Source organism: Propithecus coquereli, unplaced genomic scaffold (assembly GCF_000956105.1).
Source record: "Propithecus coquereli isolate 6110/MARCELLA unplaced genomic scaffold, Pcoq_1.0 Scaffold75, whole genome shotgun sequence".
Lineage (NCBI taxonomy): Eukaryota > Metazoa > Chordata > Mammalia > Primates > Indriidae > Propithecus > Propithecus coquereli.
In genome coordinates, this window is record NW_012153618.1 from 493,418 (window position 1) to 512,793 (window position 19,376).

The 19,376-nt window shown below is 37.0% G+C and overlaps 1 protein-coding gene across 1 annotated transcript in view; it reads left to right on the plus strand.

The window, feature by feature from the left end:
• Positions 1–19,376, plus strand: part of KMT2C (lysine (K)-specific methyltransferase 2C) — a 127,732-nt gene that overhangs the window by 61,828 nt on the left and 46,528 nt on the right. Inside the window, exons 20-30 of the mRNA XM_012662137.1 lie at positions 4–184; positions 4,755–4,859; positions 6,218–6,346; positions 6,531–6,563; positions 6,664–6,783; positions 11,909–12,041; positions 12,290–12,504; positions 14,095–14,168; positions 15,627–15,809; positions 16,193–18,082; positions 18,942–19,231. Coding sequence (XP_012517591.1) covers positions 4–184; positions 4,755–4,859; positions 6,218–6,346; positions 6,531–6,563; positions 6,664–6,783; positions 11,909–12,041; positions 12,290–12,504; positions 14,095–14,168; positions 15,627–15,809; positions 16,193–18,082; positions 18,942–19,231 — 3,353 coding nt within the window. The remainder of the gene's footprint in view (positions 1–3; positions 185–4,754; positions 4,860–6,217; positions 6,347–6,530; positions 6,564–6,663; positions 6,784–11,908; positions 12,042–12,289; positions 12,505–14,094; positions 14,169–15,626; positions 15,810–16,192; positions 18,083–18,941; positions 19,232–19,376) is intronic.

A 19,376-nucleotide genomic window follows, 5' to 3' on the forward strand; every position in this document is an offset into this window, starting at 1 on the left:
TAGGAAGCTTTCTTTGGAAAAGATCTTCTAGATTCAAGTAGACAAAACAAGCTGAGTTTAGATAATCTATCAGAAGATACAGCTCAGCTTTCATATAAAACAAATAGGAGCACAGGTTTCTTGGATCCTTCCTTAGATCCCCTACTTAGTTCATCCTCAGCTCCAGCAAAACCTGGAATTCAAGGTATGTGTAATAATTCACAGATACTTTGTTCGCATCATATGACATTCATCTGGCTTTCAGTTAAACCTTTGAAATGCTTTCATTTGGCCTCATGTGCATTTTTAGTGCATTTTAATCCATAAGATTTGACAAAATAATTTACCTGTGTAACTACCATAAAATGAAGAGTTGTGAAGGAAAATGTTTGGTTTACACTTTGCTCAGGGCAGTATAAAGGGGTATAATTTGGCCATAGTTGTAAATTATAAGTAAAATAATCTTCAACTTAGACAAGATAGATTTTTTTTTATTAACTACAGAGCCCTAAGAAATTCAAAATAGAGGATAACCAAAAAGAATGCTATAGTTGGGAACTTGTTGGCAGACTGTGTTAATACGGTGAAATATATTGCTCTAGATCGTGGTTCCTCACTACTGTCAGTTTGGGCCAGATAATTCTTTGTTGTGGGAGGGAGGCTGGTCTGGTGCATTGCAGGGTGTTTAACAACATCTCTGCTTTCATGATGTTATGATAGTTAAAAATGTCTCCAGATATTGCCAGATATTTTTTGGCTGGCACACCGGCCCCTGGTTGACAATCATTGTCCTAGATGCAGTGCATGTGGGAAATAATAGGTTATTAAGTATGGAATATCTGATTTCCTTAAATACTAAGTTTGACAGTTGATATCTCTGACATTTCACCTTGACACTTCCTTTTTTTTTTTTTTTTAATGAAGGTACATCCTCATTCTTTCAAACTCAATTTTGGCTTGTGATTATCTTTCAAAAAAAAAATTTTTTTTTTTAGAGCAATTTTTGTGAAATAATGGGTAAGTCAAAGATTCGTGTTATTTTTTTAACGTTGAGTTCCGTCGTGGAACCAATACAGCGCAGACAGCTCAAAATAATAACAACGTGTTTGGGAAGGGTGTGGCTAATGAGTGCACAGTACATCGTTGGTTTGGGAAGTTCCATTGTAGTGATTTTAATATAGAAAATGAGCCATGTGGGCAACCTGAGACCAAGGTGGATAATGATGAGTTGAAAGCTGTAGTGGAAGCAAATCCATCTCAACTTACTTGTGAATTAGCAGCAAGGTTTGACGTTACTATTCCAACAATATTGGACCATTTGAAACAAATCAGCAAGGTAAAGAAGCTGGATAGGTGGTTACCACATGAATTAAATGAGCATCAGAAAAGAAATTGTCTTGAAACTTGCCTTTCTTTGCTGTCACTACGTAAAGGCGAACCATTTCTACACCATATTGTTACCTGTGATGAAAAGCGGATTATTTTTGATAATTGCAAGCATTCGGCACAATGGTTGGATAAAGATGAAGTGCCGAAACACAGTCCAAAACCAAATATTCTTCAAAAAAAGCTAATGGTGTCTGGTCCAGTGCTGGTATTATCCACTACAGCTTCATGAAACCTGATCAGTCGAGGCTGGGCAAGGTGGCTCACGCCTGTAATTGTAGCACTGGAAGCCGAGCTTTGAGCTAAGGAGTTTGAGACCAGCCTGAGCAAGAATGAGACCCTAGCTGTATTTAAAAAAAAAAAAAAAAAAAAAAAAAAGAAAAGAAACCTGGGCAGTCGATTACAGTGGATGTGTACTACAACCGGTTGGATGAAATGATGAGGATGCTGGTGATTAAGCAGCCTAGATTGGTCAATAGAGACAGGCCACATCCTCTTGCAAGACCGAATATTGCAAAAAAACAACACTGCTCTAACTACAGAAGCTGGACTTGGAAACTCTGTCGTCCACCATATTCAACAGACCTTGCACCAACTGATTACCCCTTCTTCCAGGCCTTGGACCACTTCTTGCTAGGAAAAACATTCAATTCTCCATAAGCTGTGGAAAACGCCTCTTGTTATTTCATTGCCACTCGCTCTCCAGGCTTCTTTGCTGCTGGCATAAGCAAGCTACTGTTAAGATGGCAAAACTGCCTCGATTGTTTAGGTGCATACTTTGATTAATTGTACTGCTTCTTGTTTGAGATAAATAAACCTTTTGATTCCAAATTGGACATTTCATATTTAATAACCTAATACTAACAGGGAAAGGTATGAGAGCTTGATATGTTTATGAAGTATTATTAACATGAACAAAGCTCCGGAAGTTTAGTTGGCTATGTAAGTTATGATCAGTGTTTTTCCTCACTTGTAGGTTTTTATGGTTCTATCAATTCTTCTGGCAAGCTTCCTTTTGACGTTGATTACATGTGTTACTCAGCTTATTTTATAAGCTCATTTTGAAAAAAACAATTTTAATACAATCCTTCACTGAAAAGTGACTTTATATTGAGTAGTTACAGCTTCATTAACTCTTCATTATCCTGGAATGAAATAAAGACTTTTGATTTTGACTTCTTGAAATAATTAGAAGCAATCTTACCCTTCTTGTGCACATGTGCATGTCCAGTCTACCTCACTGTTGATAGTGAGGTCATGCTTCTTGTTTATTCAGTCTTACCAGATTTTTAAAAACTCTTAATTCTGTTGCTTTAAGTACTTATCTGCTTTTATCCATGTCGATACATTGTTAAAATAATATATAATGAAAGACTTGCGGGTCTTTCACAGGATGTTTTACTGTACTGTATACCTTATAAATACCATCACTAGCTATTTAAGGACTTAAATAGAAGTTATTTGCACTTGAGTTTTGTAAGGAAAAGGACTGAAATTGGACAGAGGACATACTGTGACAGGAAAGACATTGGTATAAGTTATTCCTTTTTCCTTTATTTAATTGCTTTTTTCCTCAAAACTGCTAAAGAGAGAATGGTTTTACAATAAGGCAAAAACTTACAGGACTAGAAAAATACTCCTATTTCAAAACCTAAATTAAATGCAATGTTCTTTGCAGTTGAACCACTCTTCTGCCTTTATAATGGAAAATGAAATAGTGAAGGCCTTCATTTCATTCAGTATAGCCCTTCATGTCAGTTTTAATAATTTGTTGATAAGAGATGAAACTCCTTTACTTTAGGCAGGGCCAAACTTTTTGAACTGTCTCTTAAGAAAATTAGTTATAATTTGTATAGTAGAATTCCATTACTTTAAAACAAACAGAAAACCACTTTATGACCCCTGAAGGAATTATCCAGAATTTTTCTTTCAAATACAGTATTGTGTAAGAGAATACATTATTGAAACAATTTTATTTCTCTAAAAGCTTTCTGAATATTTGGGCACATGAAAGTTACTGTTACGTTCCTATGTTTGAATTCTACTTGAGAAGCATATAGCGGAACCAAGACTGAGTTTCACAGAGGTGTTTGATCTGGAGTGGTGCATTTATGCCTCTACCCCCACCCCCCATTTTAAGTAAAACTACAGTTAAGATGGATTAAAATTTTCAAATGTTCTTTAACGCAGTGACTAATATGATTATGAAAGCTAGTGTAAATCAGTTTAATATTTTCCTTCTTTATTAAGCCAGCCCAAAACCCTTAGGATACTCCTTGACCTTTCGTTCTCTCACACTCTACATCTTACCCATTCACACAAGTTTCTCTCTACCTTCAAAATACATCCCAAAGCCAGCCACTTCTTACCTCAACTTTCCCTGTCACCGTAGTACAAATTGGCGTCGCCTCTCACTTAGACTCAGTACCCTTCTGAAGGGTCCAGGCTTCTAGTCCTGCCAGTCTCACCCCACCCCTACCCTCCGCCGCCAGAGGCCTGGTCTGCACAATCACATCATCTCCTATCTTCCAGCCTTCCCACAACTTTAGGTTTAAAACTGTACATAATACTGCCCTAGCTGCCTCTTTATTCCTACCACTCTTTGGCTCCAGCCTCCTGTGTTCGCAAACCCATCCTTCCCCAGGGGCTTCACGTTTTCTTTTCCTCAGGCTGGAGAGCTGTCTCCCTCTTTGTCTATATTACTCCCTCATTTCATTTAGAGTTATGCTCACTCATGTCTTTCTAAAGGTCTTCCTTGACCACTTTGTCTACTGCAGCATCCCTGTAGCTTACTTAGAGTCCTTTTTCCTTACTTGTTTATATCACAGTGATGTCGTTTACTGTCTGATTCCCTCTGGGAAAGTGGGCTCTGTGAGGGCATGCGGTTTGTTTTAGTCACTGCTTTAGTGTTAGTGGAACAACGTCTGATACATAATTCATAGACACAGTTCTGTGGACACTGAATTTTTTTTTTTTTTTAAAAGAGCGAATGATCAGTATGAAGAGCAAAGCTGGAAGTAGTAACTAGATGGTACCTGGCTTATGCTATACAAGGAATTTCCAAAGAGTAATGGGTTTTGTCTTTCGTATTTTACTAACTTTTCCTACTGTGTTTTATTTTCTAGATGTCATTTTTAGAAATGCCACTTTCTTAATGGATTTTTTTTTTGCCTTGTTTCTTATAGCATTCGTTCTGTTTCACTTTTATTGCCTACGGGTCTCTATTTTAAATTTTATTTTGTCTTAATTTATTAGTCAAAAAACCAATAGTCTAAATTTTTAATAAATTTTTGTTATTCAGAATATTAGCATGCCTTTGCTATGAAAACTCCCTACCGTGGAAGTAACAATCTTAAGTTTTTATCACTCAGTATTCTTACTATATTTAGGTACTGCTGATGACCCATTAGCTGATATTTCTGAAGTTTTAAACACAGATGATGACATTCTTGGAATAATTTCGGATGACCTAGCAAAATCAGTTGATCATTCAGGTATATATGAATACCGTTTACCCAATTTTTGTTTTATGATCTGAGTGAGAGGTGTATGTGTGTAGAACGAGTTTAGTTTTGTCTGTTTCTGAGTAACTGAAATTTTTTTGGTTTCTTTCATTTGTTTTTGGCTTTGTCAAAGAACTCAACATTTTATTTGATTTACCTTGGTTTTCCTGGTTTAGGAGGGGATATACCAAGTTAGTTAATTTCTGTTGTCTTTCTAATTGCATCAAATTTAAGGCATGTTGCCTTAAAGTCTTGCTGTATCTTATTTCTACTTTTGTTTGCATTTTCCCTCACTTCCCTTTCCTGTGGTAATCATCCATTTTATTTGGTTTGGGTCTTGTAGGTCTTGATTTATGCACTTTCCAGGTTGAGAGCTCACCTTTTCCATTTGGTAAGAACCTGAGCAATGGATGACCGCTGACTAGAAGTAGTCTTCTTTTTTATAGTGATTTCAGCTGAAACAACCTGTAGGTGCATGCATATTTGTTAGTAGTGCTAATTTGTCACTAATCCATATTTTGCTTTCCCCCTTTTTGTGTGTGGCTAAAGCATAGTATAGCTGTACTTTGGATGACTTTTTCAGTAGCTTTTTAATGAATGGCTTTATTTTTGTCTATATGTAATTATAATATTACCCAAATATTACAGTTAGTTTCTAATGTAAGATCAAAATAAGAGGAGACTAAATTTTTAGTTTAATAGTAATAATGAGAAAGCATGAAAAAAGTAGATGAGAGATCACCTTTACTTGTGTCTCTTACTTAAAATACCAGTGTATGAGATAAAGCATATTATAATGTTATAAACATAATCTATATATTCAGAATGTAACTGCAGAATATTTTAAATATATAACTTATAATTGAAATTATTTACAAAGGATAAAGTTTTTTAAGCATTGAGGATTTTAGAGCTTTTAAATTTATATGAAACTCATCCCTCCTGTTTCACATACTGTGTATTGTAATTGAACTGTACATTTGATACCACTGTTTTCCAAGTTAAAGCAATTATTTGTATATTGACTTCTTATAAATTCCTATCTTAATCATGAGGCTTATTTTTACAGTAGTTGGTAAGTTGAGCATCAGATATGTTCTTTTGTTCCTCAAGATATGTATTTATCCTTATTAAAATACAACTTTAAGTTATACCTAAGGTTACATATATATTGTGTCTAATTTTCACTTGACTACCTAAATTGATATGAGTTCTGATTAATTCACAATTACAGATGTCATGTCTCTATTTTAATCATATTGTTATATTTTAATGCAGGTAAATGTTGCTATACATTTTGCATGAGTATTCTGAATTCACTCCTCTGTTCATTCACCTTACTCTTTTAGATGTTGGTCCTGTTGCTGATGATCCTTCCTCTTTGCCTCAACCAAGTGTCAATCAGAGTTTACGACCATTAAGTGAAGAGCAGCTAGATGGAATCCTCAGTCCTGAACTAGACAAAATGGTCACAGATGGTAAAATATTTGCCCTACATCTAGGCTTTCTAAAAGACATGAGTAAATATGATTTTCAAAGATTTCTGCATGCTTATTTATAATTTAACTTCTATTCTGATAATTTCTATGCCAATTAAATGCTACTATGTATCAGTATATTGAATTCATAGTTAATGTTTTTTATATCTTTATTTTATCCTAGGAGCAATTCTTGGAAAGTTATATAAAATTCCAGGTATTTGTGTAACGATTTTTTAGTTTATGCAAATGACATTCCCTATATTGTGAATGTAATAGTCTTTTGATCTTATTACTATTTCTGTTTTATCTCATAGAGCTTGGAGGAAAGGATGTTGAAGATTTATTTACTGCTGTACTTAGTCCTGCAACCCCTCAGCCAGCTCCGTTACCACAGCCTGGCCCCCAGACACAGCTGCTGCCATTACACAGTCAGGGTATGTTACGACTTTTAGAACTATGGTTCTACATGATAACCACACGTGTGTGGATATATGTATATGTGTATGTATGTTCACACACTCAGGTGAGTTTTGCCCTGTTCCGAGTAGCCATCTACCCAAACTAATAGGAGAAAATCCTCTTTTGTAATGATAGAAAAATAGTAACTTCAGTCATATGTCTTACCTCCTTGAAATCTCTGTAAATCTTTGATCTACCTTATGACCAGAATTCTTTTGCTCGTTCGTTGGTGGGGTGAGGATGTGACAGTGCCCCCCCTCTTCCCTTCCCATCCTAGCTCACTTCTGCTCTAACCATTTCCTACACAGAGACTTATCTGCTTGGGGAACCACACCCCACCCTCACCTGGCTGCCTTGTGTTCATTGATCTGGTTTCAGTTTCACTTTCATTTTCTCAGAGGTTAGCCAGTCACCATCTTCCCACTACCCCCATGCTTGTCATTTGTAGCATGTGGCACAAATACAAATACCTGTCAGGGTAATTCAGGTCTTCCCTTTAGAATTTGAGCTCTGTAAAGGCTGGGGTTATGTGTGTCTTGCTCCTCATCTTACACCCTACCACAGAGTATGTGTTCAGTACATATTTTCAGAGTAAATCAGTGACCTTTCTACCCCTGTAGATACTATGAAATTCATATGAAATTTTGTAAAAATCTTCCTGATTTGTTTGATCAGTTTTCTTCTACCTACTTGTACCTAGTGGCCACATAAAATAGGTTTAAGACTCCAATTTCTCCCTGTTCTGGAGACTTGAAATCTTAAAGCCTAGAATTGAGATCCATTGCAGTAGATAGGAGATTGAGCGGTACAGGTGAGTTCTATGGCAGTGTATATTTTTTGAGTAAGTGCAGAAATGTGCAAATAATTTGTTAATCTTTACTACCAATTTTGTATATACATGAAAAATTCCATAATTCACACAATTGAAATATCTTATTTCCTGCCCATTTAGCCTCTAAGCATAAATTTACCATGAGTTTTGCTAGATTCAACATGTGATTTACATCTTGGTAGAACATTCATCATACATGCTTCTTAATTGTTCCCATATGCTTTTTTTCTTTTTTCTTCTTGTTCTGTATGCTTTTTAATGACTAAGACTTTCAGTATTTTTCTTCTCTACATGTAAAAAATGATCTGTCTTCATGTTTTCTATAACTAGAAGTATGTATTCTAGAAAGTATGTATTTTTAAAAAGGTTTTGAGGAGGTGATTTGTATTTTTTGGCTAGGTGCTAATGTGTAATACAAGGTCAGTAAGGCTGCCTACTCTCAGGAGCTTATAATCCTAGTACTGTAGACTTTCACATGTGCAACTAATTTATATTACAGTAGAGTGAATCACTAAGATTTCAGTGTTCATGTTTGAAAGAATTATAGTTCTTGAACTCCTGGCCTGAAGCAGTACTCCTACTCCAGCCTCCCAAAGTGCTAGGATTACAGGCATGAGCCGTAGCGCCTGATGAAAGAATAATAATTCTAATTTAAGGATAAAGCATGATCAAGTTACATATAGGGTGGCACACAGGTATTCAAGAATGGCAACCTTAACATTGTCCAGAGTAAAGGAGGAGGAATAAGTGGGCAGTGTTTAAGGAGGCAAAACTAGAAGTGGACACTGGTGCTAGACTGTAGACTGCTAGGGGAAACAGGCAGAGGCAGCTGGCCTTTTTTCTCCAGGCCTCTAAGAGGCATTGAAAACCTCACACCAGTGGAATGACCTTGTCAGTTATGTTTTGGTAAGATACGCCTAGTGTCAGTATTGGAAGTCAATTTGGGACAAGAAGAGTTGTGCTAATGAATTTATTGTGGCTGGGACTAAGTTAAAACATAGGTTCCATGTAAAGGTACTTACAATGCTATTTGAAAGGAAGGAATGGCTGTGAGAGACAGTGAAGTTGGAATAGGTAGGATTGTGCTACTGAATGGTTGTAAAGTGTGAAGAAAAGGGGGAAATAAACTATATATAAGCTAGGTTGGTCTAGAGGATAATCATGAAACACGGAACAAAGGAAGACAGTGTATGTGTGTTGTAGAAGGTAGTGGAAGTATAATGAGTTTTGTTTTAGAACACTTTTGGTAAAAATGGGACATATCCATTGTTCTGACCTGTAGACAGTTGCAGTTAGTCAAGACTATGGATGAAAATATAGGCATTGTCTGTGTAGTGGTGCTAATTGATGTCATGGGAAGGATAAGATTTCTTAAAAGAATATACTGCCAGTAGAGTACAGAATCTTAAGGGATTCTTCTTTTTAATTAAAAGTAATGAAGTTAATACTTACCTGATTTATATTAGCTGTGCAATTACATGTTCCTTTTCTTTCTGTTTTTTCAGAGATAGGTGAAAGTGAAGAAAGTACTGAGAGATTGAGACATTGAGAGGTGTAGGTTCTTGAAAGTGATGTAAAGGTTGTAAAGTGAAGTAGGCCAAGTACTTGAAAGACGTTGTTGAACTATGGGAAGGTTGTTGATAATTCACTGGAGTAACTTCAGTAGGAGTGATGAGGAAGGGGAGGCCGCATAATATGTTGACAGTGATAAAGGTCAGAAAATAGAGAAGGGAAATTTCAAGAAGGTTGAGATTATAGTAAGTTGAAATCCATTTAGGTAAAAGCTAAGTAACTTTTCAACTTTTATAAACTGATACAACTAGGTTAGACTTGAAGGATGAATAAAGACCACCTCTTAATTAAAATAGTAATGAAGGAAAAATACTTGGCGTTTACTTATGTGTCCTTGAACAAGTTATGTAACATCTCTGGGTTGTCGTTGCTTAAATGGAGCTACCCATAACCTATTTCATCAGGTTCTTATGATGATGTGAACAGTTAATACACGTACAGCTTTTAGAACATTCTTCACATTTAGTAGCATGCTTAAGAAATAATAGCTATTAATAATACCATTAGGAAAAGTTTCAATATGGTCATGTTGTGATTGTAGTAGATGGTACTGATATGAGCAGATAGCTATGGTGTGGATCACATTCTCATTACCAATGAAGAAGCTTTTCCTTATCCTAATTACATGAAAAACATTTGATATTTTTAATTAAAATTTCAGATTCCTTAATGGAACCTACTTTTCACTGAAGTTGAAAATAGATGTAGCATTCTATTTTGAATAAAAGCAGAAATCTTGTCCTTTAATTCTTAGAGTAAACTTAAGTGTTGTAGAATTTTGCCATTGTGAAAATCTGGTCCAGTGGGTGGGCCCAGCTCTGACATTTAGTGTAGGATAAGCCCTATCGTGGAAGTCACGTAGTTCTAGCAAGTCCTTGAGACAGAATCTTGACAACTTGTTGTTGGTCGTCTTCAGTATCTTCACATATACACTGGAGCTATGTACACTTACTTTAGTGTTGTAACATTTGGACGATCTGGTTTAGGTAAAAGGACATCATGCATTATAAAACATCACGTGTGTGAGACATTGCTTTTGTTTTTTTAATCTAATAGTATGGCAAAGTAATCAGGTTAGGAGTTCTCTATCGATATCCCAAGTATTAGCTAATTTTATGATGATATTGCCATTTGTATAATTAGTTGGTGATGTGGATCTCCTGTAATAGTACTGTTCTAAGTGTTAAAATAGTTAACAGAGGCCTTGTATTAGAGTATGTCTCCACCAATCATCCAAGTTTAATTGGGAGGCCCTTTTGAAGGTACTTAAAAAGTTTTTCTTTGCTGGAAAACTCCATTGAGTACAGCTGGCTTATTTCCAAATAGTTTAGACAAGTAGATGACCACAATAAGGATTGGAGTTACATGCTTGAGGGGAGAGTTGTAGAGAAACAGAAGATGATCTTACGGTTTTGCCTAAAGCCTGTTTAGAAGGAAAATGATATGGTATTTGAAGCTTGTGAATGGGCTGGAATGCGAGTTAAAATGCATTTGGGGGCTGAACTGCAAGTAATGAAAATTAGGCCAAAAACAGAGTGTGTATTTTTTAACAATAATCACCTAATTGATAATGGTGGATGAAATACTGCTTACTACTGCTTACTTTTCAAAACTATTTTAGAGAAAGTGCCAATTTAAGAATCATAGATGGATTTTGGTGTAGTGGCTCATGTCTGTAATCACAAACACTATAGGAGGGAGGATCAATTGAGGCCAGGAGTTAGAGACCTCAACTTTACCAAAAATAGAAAAAATGAGCCAGGCGTGGCAGGCCTGTAGTCCCAGATACTTGGGAGGTTGAGACGGGAGGATCACTTGAGCACAGAAGTTAGAGGTTACAATGACCTATGATCATACCACTGCACTGTAGCCTGGGCAGTACAGTAAGACCCTGTTTCTAAAAAAACAAAAATATTAAAAAAAAATCATAGGTGGTTTTTTGTATTATGAGGGGCAGGAGTAAAATATAAGGAGCATCTGTTTGGTAATTTTCAATCATGAAAAAGAATATTTGATAAAACTTAGTAGCATTTACTGTGATTCATTCTTTTTATAGAGTTAATACGTATTGAATAGTTACTGCATACCAGACAGTATGCTAAAGGCTGTGCATACATTATCTCAACCCAAATACCAGAATACTTACATTTTACAGAAATAGAAATTGATTCTGTTCTGCCTCTAACAAGTAGGAGAATTAAGATTCAACCAGGGCTGTCGGACTCAAAAACACATGCTATTTCTAGTATACCGTAATGAAGTAAACAGCTATAGAGACCGTATTTCAAAATTTTATAGCCAAAAGTTATTCTTTAAGCAGTATTATACAGTATAATATTGAAAAAAGTACTTTTAAATATCATTAAAGTTTTTATTTAGAAGTACAGTCGTGTCTTGGTATACATGGGGCATTGATCCCAGGATCCCCACATATACCAAAATCCAAGCATACTCATGTTCTGCAGTTGGCCCTGCAGGACCTACATACACGAAAGGCATGCCCTCTGTATGTAGGGGGTTTGCATCCAGAGAATACTGTATTTTCCATCTGTGTTTGGTTGGAAAAAAAATCCACGTATAAGTGGACCTCAATTTGAGTGCAGCTCAAATTCCTGTTCAAGGGTCAACTAACTGTATTTCACTTGCTTGATTTTTATGAATATTATGCAACCTAATTATCATTTTCTTCTCTTAAGATGTTTTTTCACGGATGCCACTCATGAATGGCCTTATTGGACCTAGTCCTCACCTCCCACATAATTCTTTGCCTCCTGGAAGTGGACTAGGAACTTTCTCAGCAATAGCACAATCCCCTTATCCTGATGCCAGGTATCTTAAAGCCTTATTTTCTATGGAAACTAAAATTGCACCAATTTCTGTTTGATCTATATATAAATTAATTAGTATGTTTTAATTATTGTGCATAATATTGTATATTGCATTTATTGTGGTTTTTGCTAGAAATAAACATGTTACTTTTAGCTACTTTGTAATAGGTTTTGATGAAAGTTGTATTTGAACATGGTATTAGAAAGTTATTTTATGTTTATGAAGTAAAGATGTTTATTTTTTGCCAGGGATAAAAATCCAGCATTTAATCCAATGGCAAGTGATCCTAACAACTCTTGGACGTCATCAGCTCCCACTGTGGAAGGAGAAAATGATACGATGTCGAACGCCCAGAGAAGCACACTTAAGTGGGAAAAAGAGGAGGCTCTGGGTGAAATGGCAACTGTAGCACCAGTTCTCTACACAAATATTAATTTCCCCAACTTAAAGGAAGAATTCCCTGGTAAGTCATGGATGCATTATTGCTATCTATTTTACCAGTGTCCTCTCAGGTGTAATAACTTTTTTTTTCTTCTTCACTGAAATAGCCCTTGTAACTTCACTAATTTTCGTCTGGCATCATGATCTATAGTGTGAAGATTCCCCAGATGTCTAGAAACATCGTGCGTTTTCTTAGGCCTAAGCCCTGCACCTATTCACATTATTTCCCAAAAGTTAGTTTAAATTACTGGAATGGTCATTTTTCCAGTGCCTAGCAGTGCTTATAAATATGCAGAAGTCAGTGTTACATAGTTACACAAAAAAATTCCTAGAACAGAAACCATCATTTAATCAAAAATATTAACTTAGGCTAAATCAGAGTCAATTCTAGATGTCTGTATTGAAACTAACTCAGTGTTATCTTCCCTTCTTCCTTCCTCACTTTTCCTGGCCAGCTATTACCACTGCCTGTGTGAAAAGAGCAGATAATAGAATAGTACTATTTTTGAAAATTCTGATTAATTAGTGATTGAAACACTTGGATTAATGAAATGTCAGTTGAATATTTGCAAGCAATGCTGTTTTGTTATTTTGAGTTCACGTTGTCAGACAGGCCAGTATTGAAAGTTATTGAAACTCTGTTTTGCAGTAGTTTCCCAGTTGTCAACAGATAAGCTCTTCTAAATTGTGGGAGGTGTGACTTTTCATGTGGATGACCCCTACCTTTTACGTGTCTTTTTTTGTTTTGGTCTCCCTGTGGTGCTTTACTCATCATGTGTAGAAATAAATCAAATGCTAATGGTAGGAATGAGTGGTTTAGTGCAGGGAAGCTTGTGAAAGCAACATCCCATTCTTCAACTACTTTTTTTAACCATACATACACTTGCGTTGTCTGCATAAAATGTCCTTACAGCAGAGCTATGGTTTTTTTTTCCCCCAACTAATTTTCTTTAATAATTTTACTTTCTGATTCAAGAACCCCATGGAATGCTATGTAAAGGCTGTTGGTTTGTCAACTGATTTTCATTTTTATTCGCTTTTTGGAAGCTTGCTTTTTTAAATACAGAATAAATCATTTCTGTATTTATCATTAGCTGTTGATCTCACCCAAACTTCCTTTTGTATACCGTTGTGACACTGAATTTCATAGAAATGGTTTGAAATCATTACTTTTCAATGTGTTGTTTGTACACAAATGCTAGTAGGATGCTTCAAACTATGATTAATTCCTTTAGGTCAAATTGATAGACTTCTATTTAGAGCAGATGTTTTACAGCTTTTACTTTGGTTCTGGTAGTATCTTAACATGATTGAAGTAACTTGTTTTACTTGGCTTAAATTTATTCTGTCTGCTTAGCCCCAGAATTTAAAAACTTCCCAACTCTACAAGCCAAATTATTGATTCATAAGGTAACATTTCATTTAGAAAATATTTGTTTGGCCTACTGTACCAGGAACTTTGTACTGTGTAAAGAATTTCATTAATATACTACTACTACATCATGAAAAATGTGGCCTGAATAAGATGAACTGTCAGCAGTTCAATGTATTTTATTATAACACATCATTAACGTGGCTCTACAAAAGTGTATACCCTGTGCTTTTGTTGCAGATTGGACTACTAGAGTGAAGCAGATTGCTAAGTTGTGGAGAAAAGCAAGCTCTCAGGAAAGAGCACCATATGTGGTACTTTTAAAAACTCCTATGAACGAAACCTTCAAACACAATTCTTGAACCTTATTTTTATTGTCTTAGGTTAATAAAAATTTTCCATTGCAGAAAATGCTTGTTAATACTTCTAACAACAAGCAACTTTATTTTTACACTGATTTTCCTCATTATGTCTTAACATAGAGTGTGACATTTTTATAAGCTAGTTAACAGACCATGATGCTGAAGATTGAAAATCAGTTATTTTGGGGGGGTGTATTTAATTCATTTCACTTTAAAATTGTTTCATCTCTTCAGCAAAGAGTACAGTTGGCCTTCTGTATCCATGAGTTCTGTGTTCTTATATTCAGCCAACTACAGATCAAAAATATTCTGGGGGAAAAAGTGTCTCTGTACTGAACAAGTACAGACCTTTTTCGTCATTGTTCCCTAAACAATAGAAGATAACTATTAACATAGCATTTACATTGTATTAGGTATTTCATATAGAAGGATGATTCATTAGCGTATAGAAGGATGTGAGTAGATTATAGGCAAATACTGTGCCATTTCATGTAAGGGACTTGAGCATCCCAAAAAATACCACAGATTTTGGTATCTGAGGAAAGTCTTGGAACCAATGACCCATGGATGCTGAGGGACAATTGTACTGCATTTGGAGCCTGAATTAGTGTGCCTCAATTTCTTCAACGATTAGCTCTTTTTTAGTTAGGTTTAATAAAGAATCTTTATTCATCTTGAAAGAAACATACCTAGACATCTTTATAATTTTTGGAAGATCTTTGCCAGGAACTATTAGAGAATTTTCTAAGATTCACAGTTCAGATGGTGAATTGTTTTCTTCCAAAGAGCCAAATCAACATTGTCAACTGGAACTAAATTCTTGCTTTTATTTTAAAGCATATTAAATCTGTATTACTGTTTTGAAAACTATATACAATTATTTTCTAACTTGTTCTCCAGTGCACATATTTTCAATTATAATTATTGCTTAGGATAGAGCATATGTATTATGTGTCAATATGCTATCTTGTTTGACTTATTAAAGTAATTACAGGATATTTTTAATGTTTTTTAATGATTTTCTTTGATAAGTTTCAAATATTCAGATCTTTATTTTGAGGAGTGAATTGGTATTTTTTCTTTTCTAAATTGAGAGATTCTTAAATTTTCTATGGAGTTAAGAAAATTAGGATAAAAAATATTACACCTGGGATCTCTTAGTCTGGTTCAAATACATAGATATAAACATGTCCTCCCCTGGTAGGTACCAGGCAGCATAAAGAGAGAAGATGGGTTATTGTCCAGGTCCTTTCTTAGGAGGCTGTAAGTTTTGAAGGATAATATTTCAGCTATTTTCAATTATTTAAACTTTTTCTTTTATGTGATAAAGTACACACTAATTTTTATTTGTACTTCTTAAAACATGTTAACATGTTCTGGGGAATGATTTTTTTTCTCTTTTTGTCAAAGCAAAAAGCCAGAGATAACAGGGCTGCTTTACGTATTAATAAAGTACAGATGTCAAATGACTCCATGAAAAGGCAGCAACAGCAAGATAGCATCGATCCCAGCTCTCGTATTGATTCGGATCTTTTTAAAGATCCGTTAAAGCAAAGAGAATCGGAACATGAACAGGAATGGAAATTTAGACAGGTATGGAATTTTTTGGGTAATCTACTTTCTTAAGTTGGATTTTCACTTTTCAAGAAGAGAGGCATTTATTATTTCAGAAGATAGTTCTTAGTAGACCATGAAAATTTGATTTAAAATAGACTCATTTCCCTCCTCAGTAAGTAAAATGTGTTTAAGTTGATTTGGGAGCTTTACTGAAATACTATAAACAATATACTGCCTAGGCATAAGTGGGACATACTGTGGTGAATAATCCCTCTTCTTTAGGAATTTATTATCTAATATGAGAGCAATCTGGTAGCTGCTGACATCACACAAATTAACTTTCTGTTGCTTTTTTTTCCCTCATAATGGTTATTTTCTTCCTTAACCATATGATTGTTTTTTCTTTCTGATTTTAACAGCAAATGCGTCAGAAAAGTAAGCAGCAAGCTAAAATTGAAGCCACACAGAAACTTGAACAGGTGAAAAATGAGCAGCAACAGCAGCAGCAGCAACAACAGCAACAATTTGGTTCTCAGCATCTTCTGATGCAGTCTGGTTCAGATACACCAAGTAGTGGGATACAGAGTCCCTTGACACCTCAGCCTGGGAATGGAAATATGTCTCCTGCACAGTCATTCCATAAAGACCTGTTTACAAAACAACTACCCAGTACTCCTACTTCTACATCTTCAGATGATGTGTTTGTAAAACCACACGCACCACCTCCTCCTCCAGCCCCATCTCGGATTCCCATTCAGGAGAGCCTTTCTCAGTCTCAGACTTCTCAGCCGCCTTCACCACAAATGTTTTCACCTGGATCCTCTAACTCCCGACCACCATCTCCAATGGATCCTTATGCAAAAATGGTCGGTACTCCTAGACCACCTGCCGGGGGCCATAGTTTTCCCAGAAGAAATTCTGCACCGGTGGAAAACTGTGCACCTTTGTCATCAGTAGCTAGGCCCATTCAGATGAGTGAGACAACAGCAAATAGGCCATCCCCAGTCAGAGATTTATGTTCTTCCTCCACAACAAATAGTGACCCATATGCAAAGCCTCCAGACACACCTCGGCCTGTGATGACAGATCAATTTCCCAAACCCTTGGGCCTACCCCGCTCTCCTATAGTTTCAGAACAAACTGCAAAAGGTCCTGTAGCAGCTGGAACCAACGATCACTTTACCAAACCATCTCCCAGGGCAGATGTGTTTCAAAGGCAACGGATATCTGACCCATATGCACGACCCTTGCTGACACCTACACCTCTTGATAGTGGTCCTGGACCATTTAAGACTCCAATGCAGCTGCCTCCGTCCTCTCAGGACCCTTATGGATCAGTGTCACAGGCATCAAGGCGACTGTCCGTTGACCCTTATGAAAGACCTGCTTTGACACCAAGACCTGTAGATAATTTTTCTCATAGTCAGTCAAATGATCCATATAGCCAGCCTCCCCTAACCCCACATCCAGCAATGACTGAATCGTTTGCCCATCCTTCTAGGGCCTTTTCCCAGCCTGGAACTATATCAAGGCCAACATCTCAGGACCCATATTCCCAACCCCCAGGAACTCCACGACCTGTTGTAGATTCTTATTCCCAACCCTCAGGACCAGCTCGATCCAATACAGACCCTTATTCCCAACCTCCTGGAACTCCCCGGCCTACGGCTATTGATCCATACAGTCAGCAGCCCCCAACTCCTCGACCGTCTCCACAAACTGACTTGTTTGTTACATCTTCAGCTAATCCTAGGCACTCAGATCCATATGCTCATCCTCCTGGAACACCAAGACCTGGAATTTCTGTTCCTTACTCTCAGCCACCAGCAACACCAAGGCCACGGATGTCAGAGGGGTTTACTAGGTCCTCAATGACAAGACCAGTCCTCATGCCAAATCAGGATCCTTTCCTGCCAGCAGCACAGAACCGAGGACCAGCTTTACCTGCCCCCTTGGTAAGGCCACCTGATTCGTGTTCCCAGACGCCTCGGCCACCGGGACCTGGTCTTTCAGACACATTTAGCCGTGTTTCCCCGTCTGCTGCTCGTGATCCCTGTGATCAGCCTGCTGTGACTCCAAGGTCTCAGGCTGGCTCTTTTGGAGCAACTCAAGTTGCTCATGACATTGCAGATCAGCCAGGGCCTGGATCAGAGGGGAGCTTCGGAACGTCGGCAGGCTCTCCTGCGAGCTCTCAGGGCCAGCAGTTCTCCAGTGCCTCCCAGCTGCCTGGGCCTGTACCCACTTCAGGAGCAACCGATACGCAAAATACTGTAAATATGTCTCAAGCAGATACAGAGAAATTGAGACAGGTAAACATGCTGTATGTTCTCCGTTGTTTTAAATGTATTTAAGGATGCTATTCATTTCATCAAACTGAGTAATTTTTATACAGGTGTTAATGTTTTTTATTCTGTTTTTCTTTATTTAGCCACTCTAGCCTTTCTTTTTTTTTTTTTTTTTTTTGAGACAGAGTCTCACTGTGTTGCCTGGGCTAGAGTGCCGTGGCGTCATCCTAGCTCACAGCAACCTCAAACTCTTGGGCTCAAGCGATCCTCCTGCCTCAGCCTCCCGAGTAGCTGGGACTACAGGCATGCACCACCATGCCCAGCTAATTTTTTCTGTATATTTTTAGTTGTCTGATTAATTTCTTTCTATTTTTGGTAGAGACGGGGTCTCGCTCTTTCTCAGACTGGTCTCGAACTCCTGAGCTCAAACAATCCTCCCGCCTCGGCCTCCCAAAGTGCTAGGATTACAGGCGTGAGCCACTGCACCCGGCCTCTAGCCTTTCTTTTGATAAAGTTTCTTTTTGTCCTGTAGACTTTGTGATACTGCAAAGAAGAAAAATGAAATTGGTAAAATTAATTACCAATTTAATTGGATTTATTCTGTATGCAATTTCAGTCTTCATGAATTTTGTGGAAATCCTTAAATACAGAAGTTTTAGTTTCGTAATAGTTGTCTGGCAAGGAAAAGGACTCAAATCATCAATGTATTTTTTATAATCTGTTGAATAGTGAAGTCTGACTATTGTTTTATCAAACTTGAAAACATTTATTTTAAAAATTACCATAGCCACATAATGAAAGCATTACGATTTAAAGAGCCACCGACCTGTAAAAAGCCATTAGTTATGAGAAACCCCAGTGATTTTTGTTTGTTTCCATTTAGAGGCAGAAGTTACGTGAAATCATTCTTCAGCAGCAACAGCATAAGAAGATTGCAGGTCGACAGGAGAAGGGGTCACAGGATTCAGTAGTGCCTCATCCAGGGCCTCTTCAACACTGGCAACCAGAGAGTATCAACCAGGCTTTCACCAGACCCCCACCTCCCTATCCTGGGAATATTAGGTCTCCTGTTGTTCCTCCTTTAGGACCGAGATATGCAGTCTTCCCAAAAGATCAACACGGACCCTATCCTCCTGATGTTGCTGGTATGGGGATGAGACCTCATGGATTGAGGTAATGCTTTTAATTTCCTGCCAGATTTAAATTGCTGTTATAAGAAAGAAATAGAGAAATGAAATAACTATTAATCAGAAAGTTGTTTACTTCTCTCTCCCCTTTGAGATATAATCAGTTATTTTCCACTAATGAGAGGTCATGG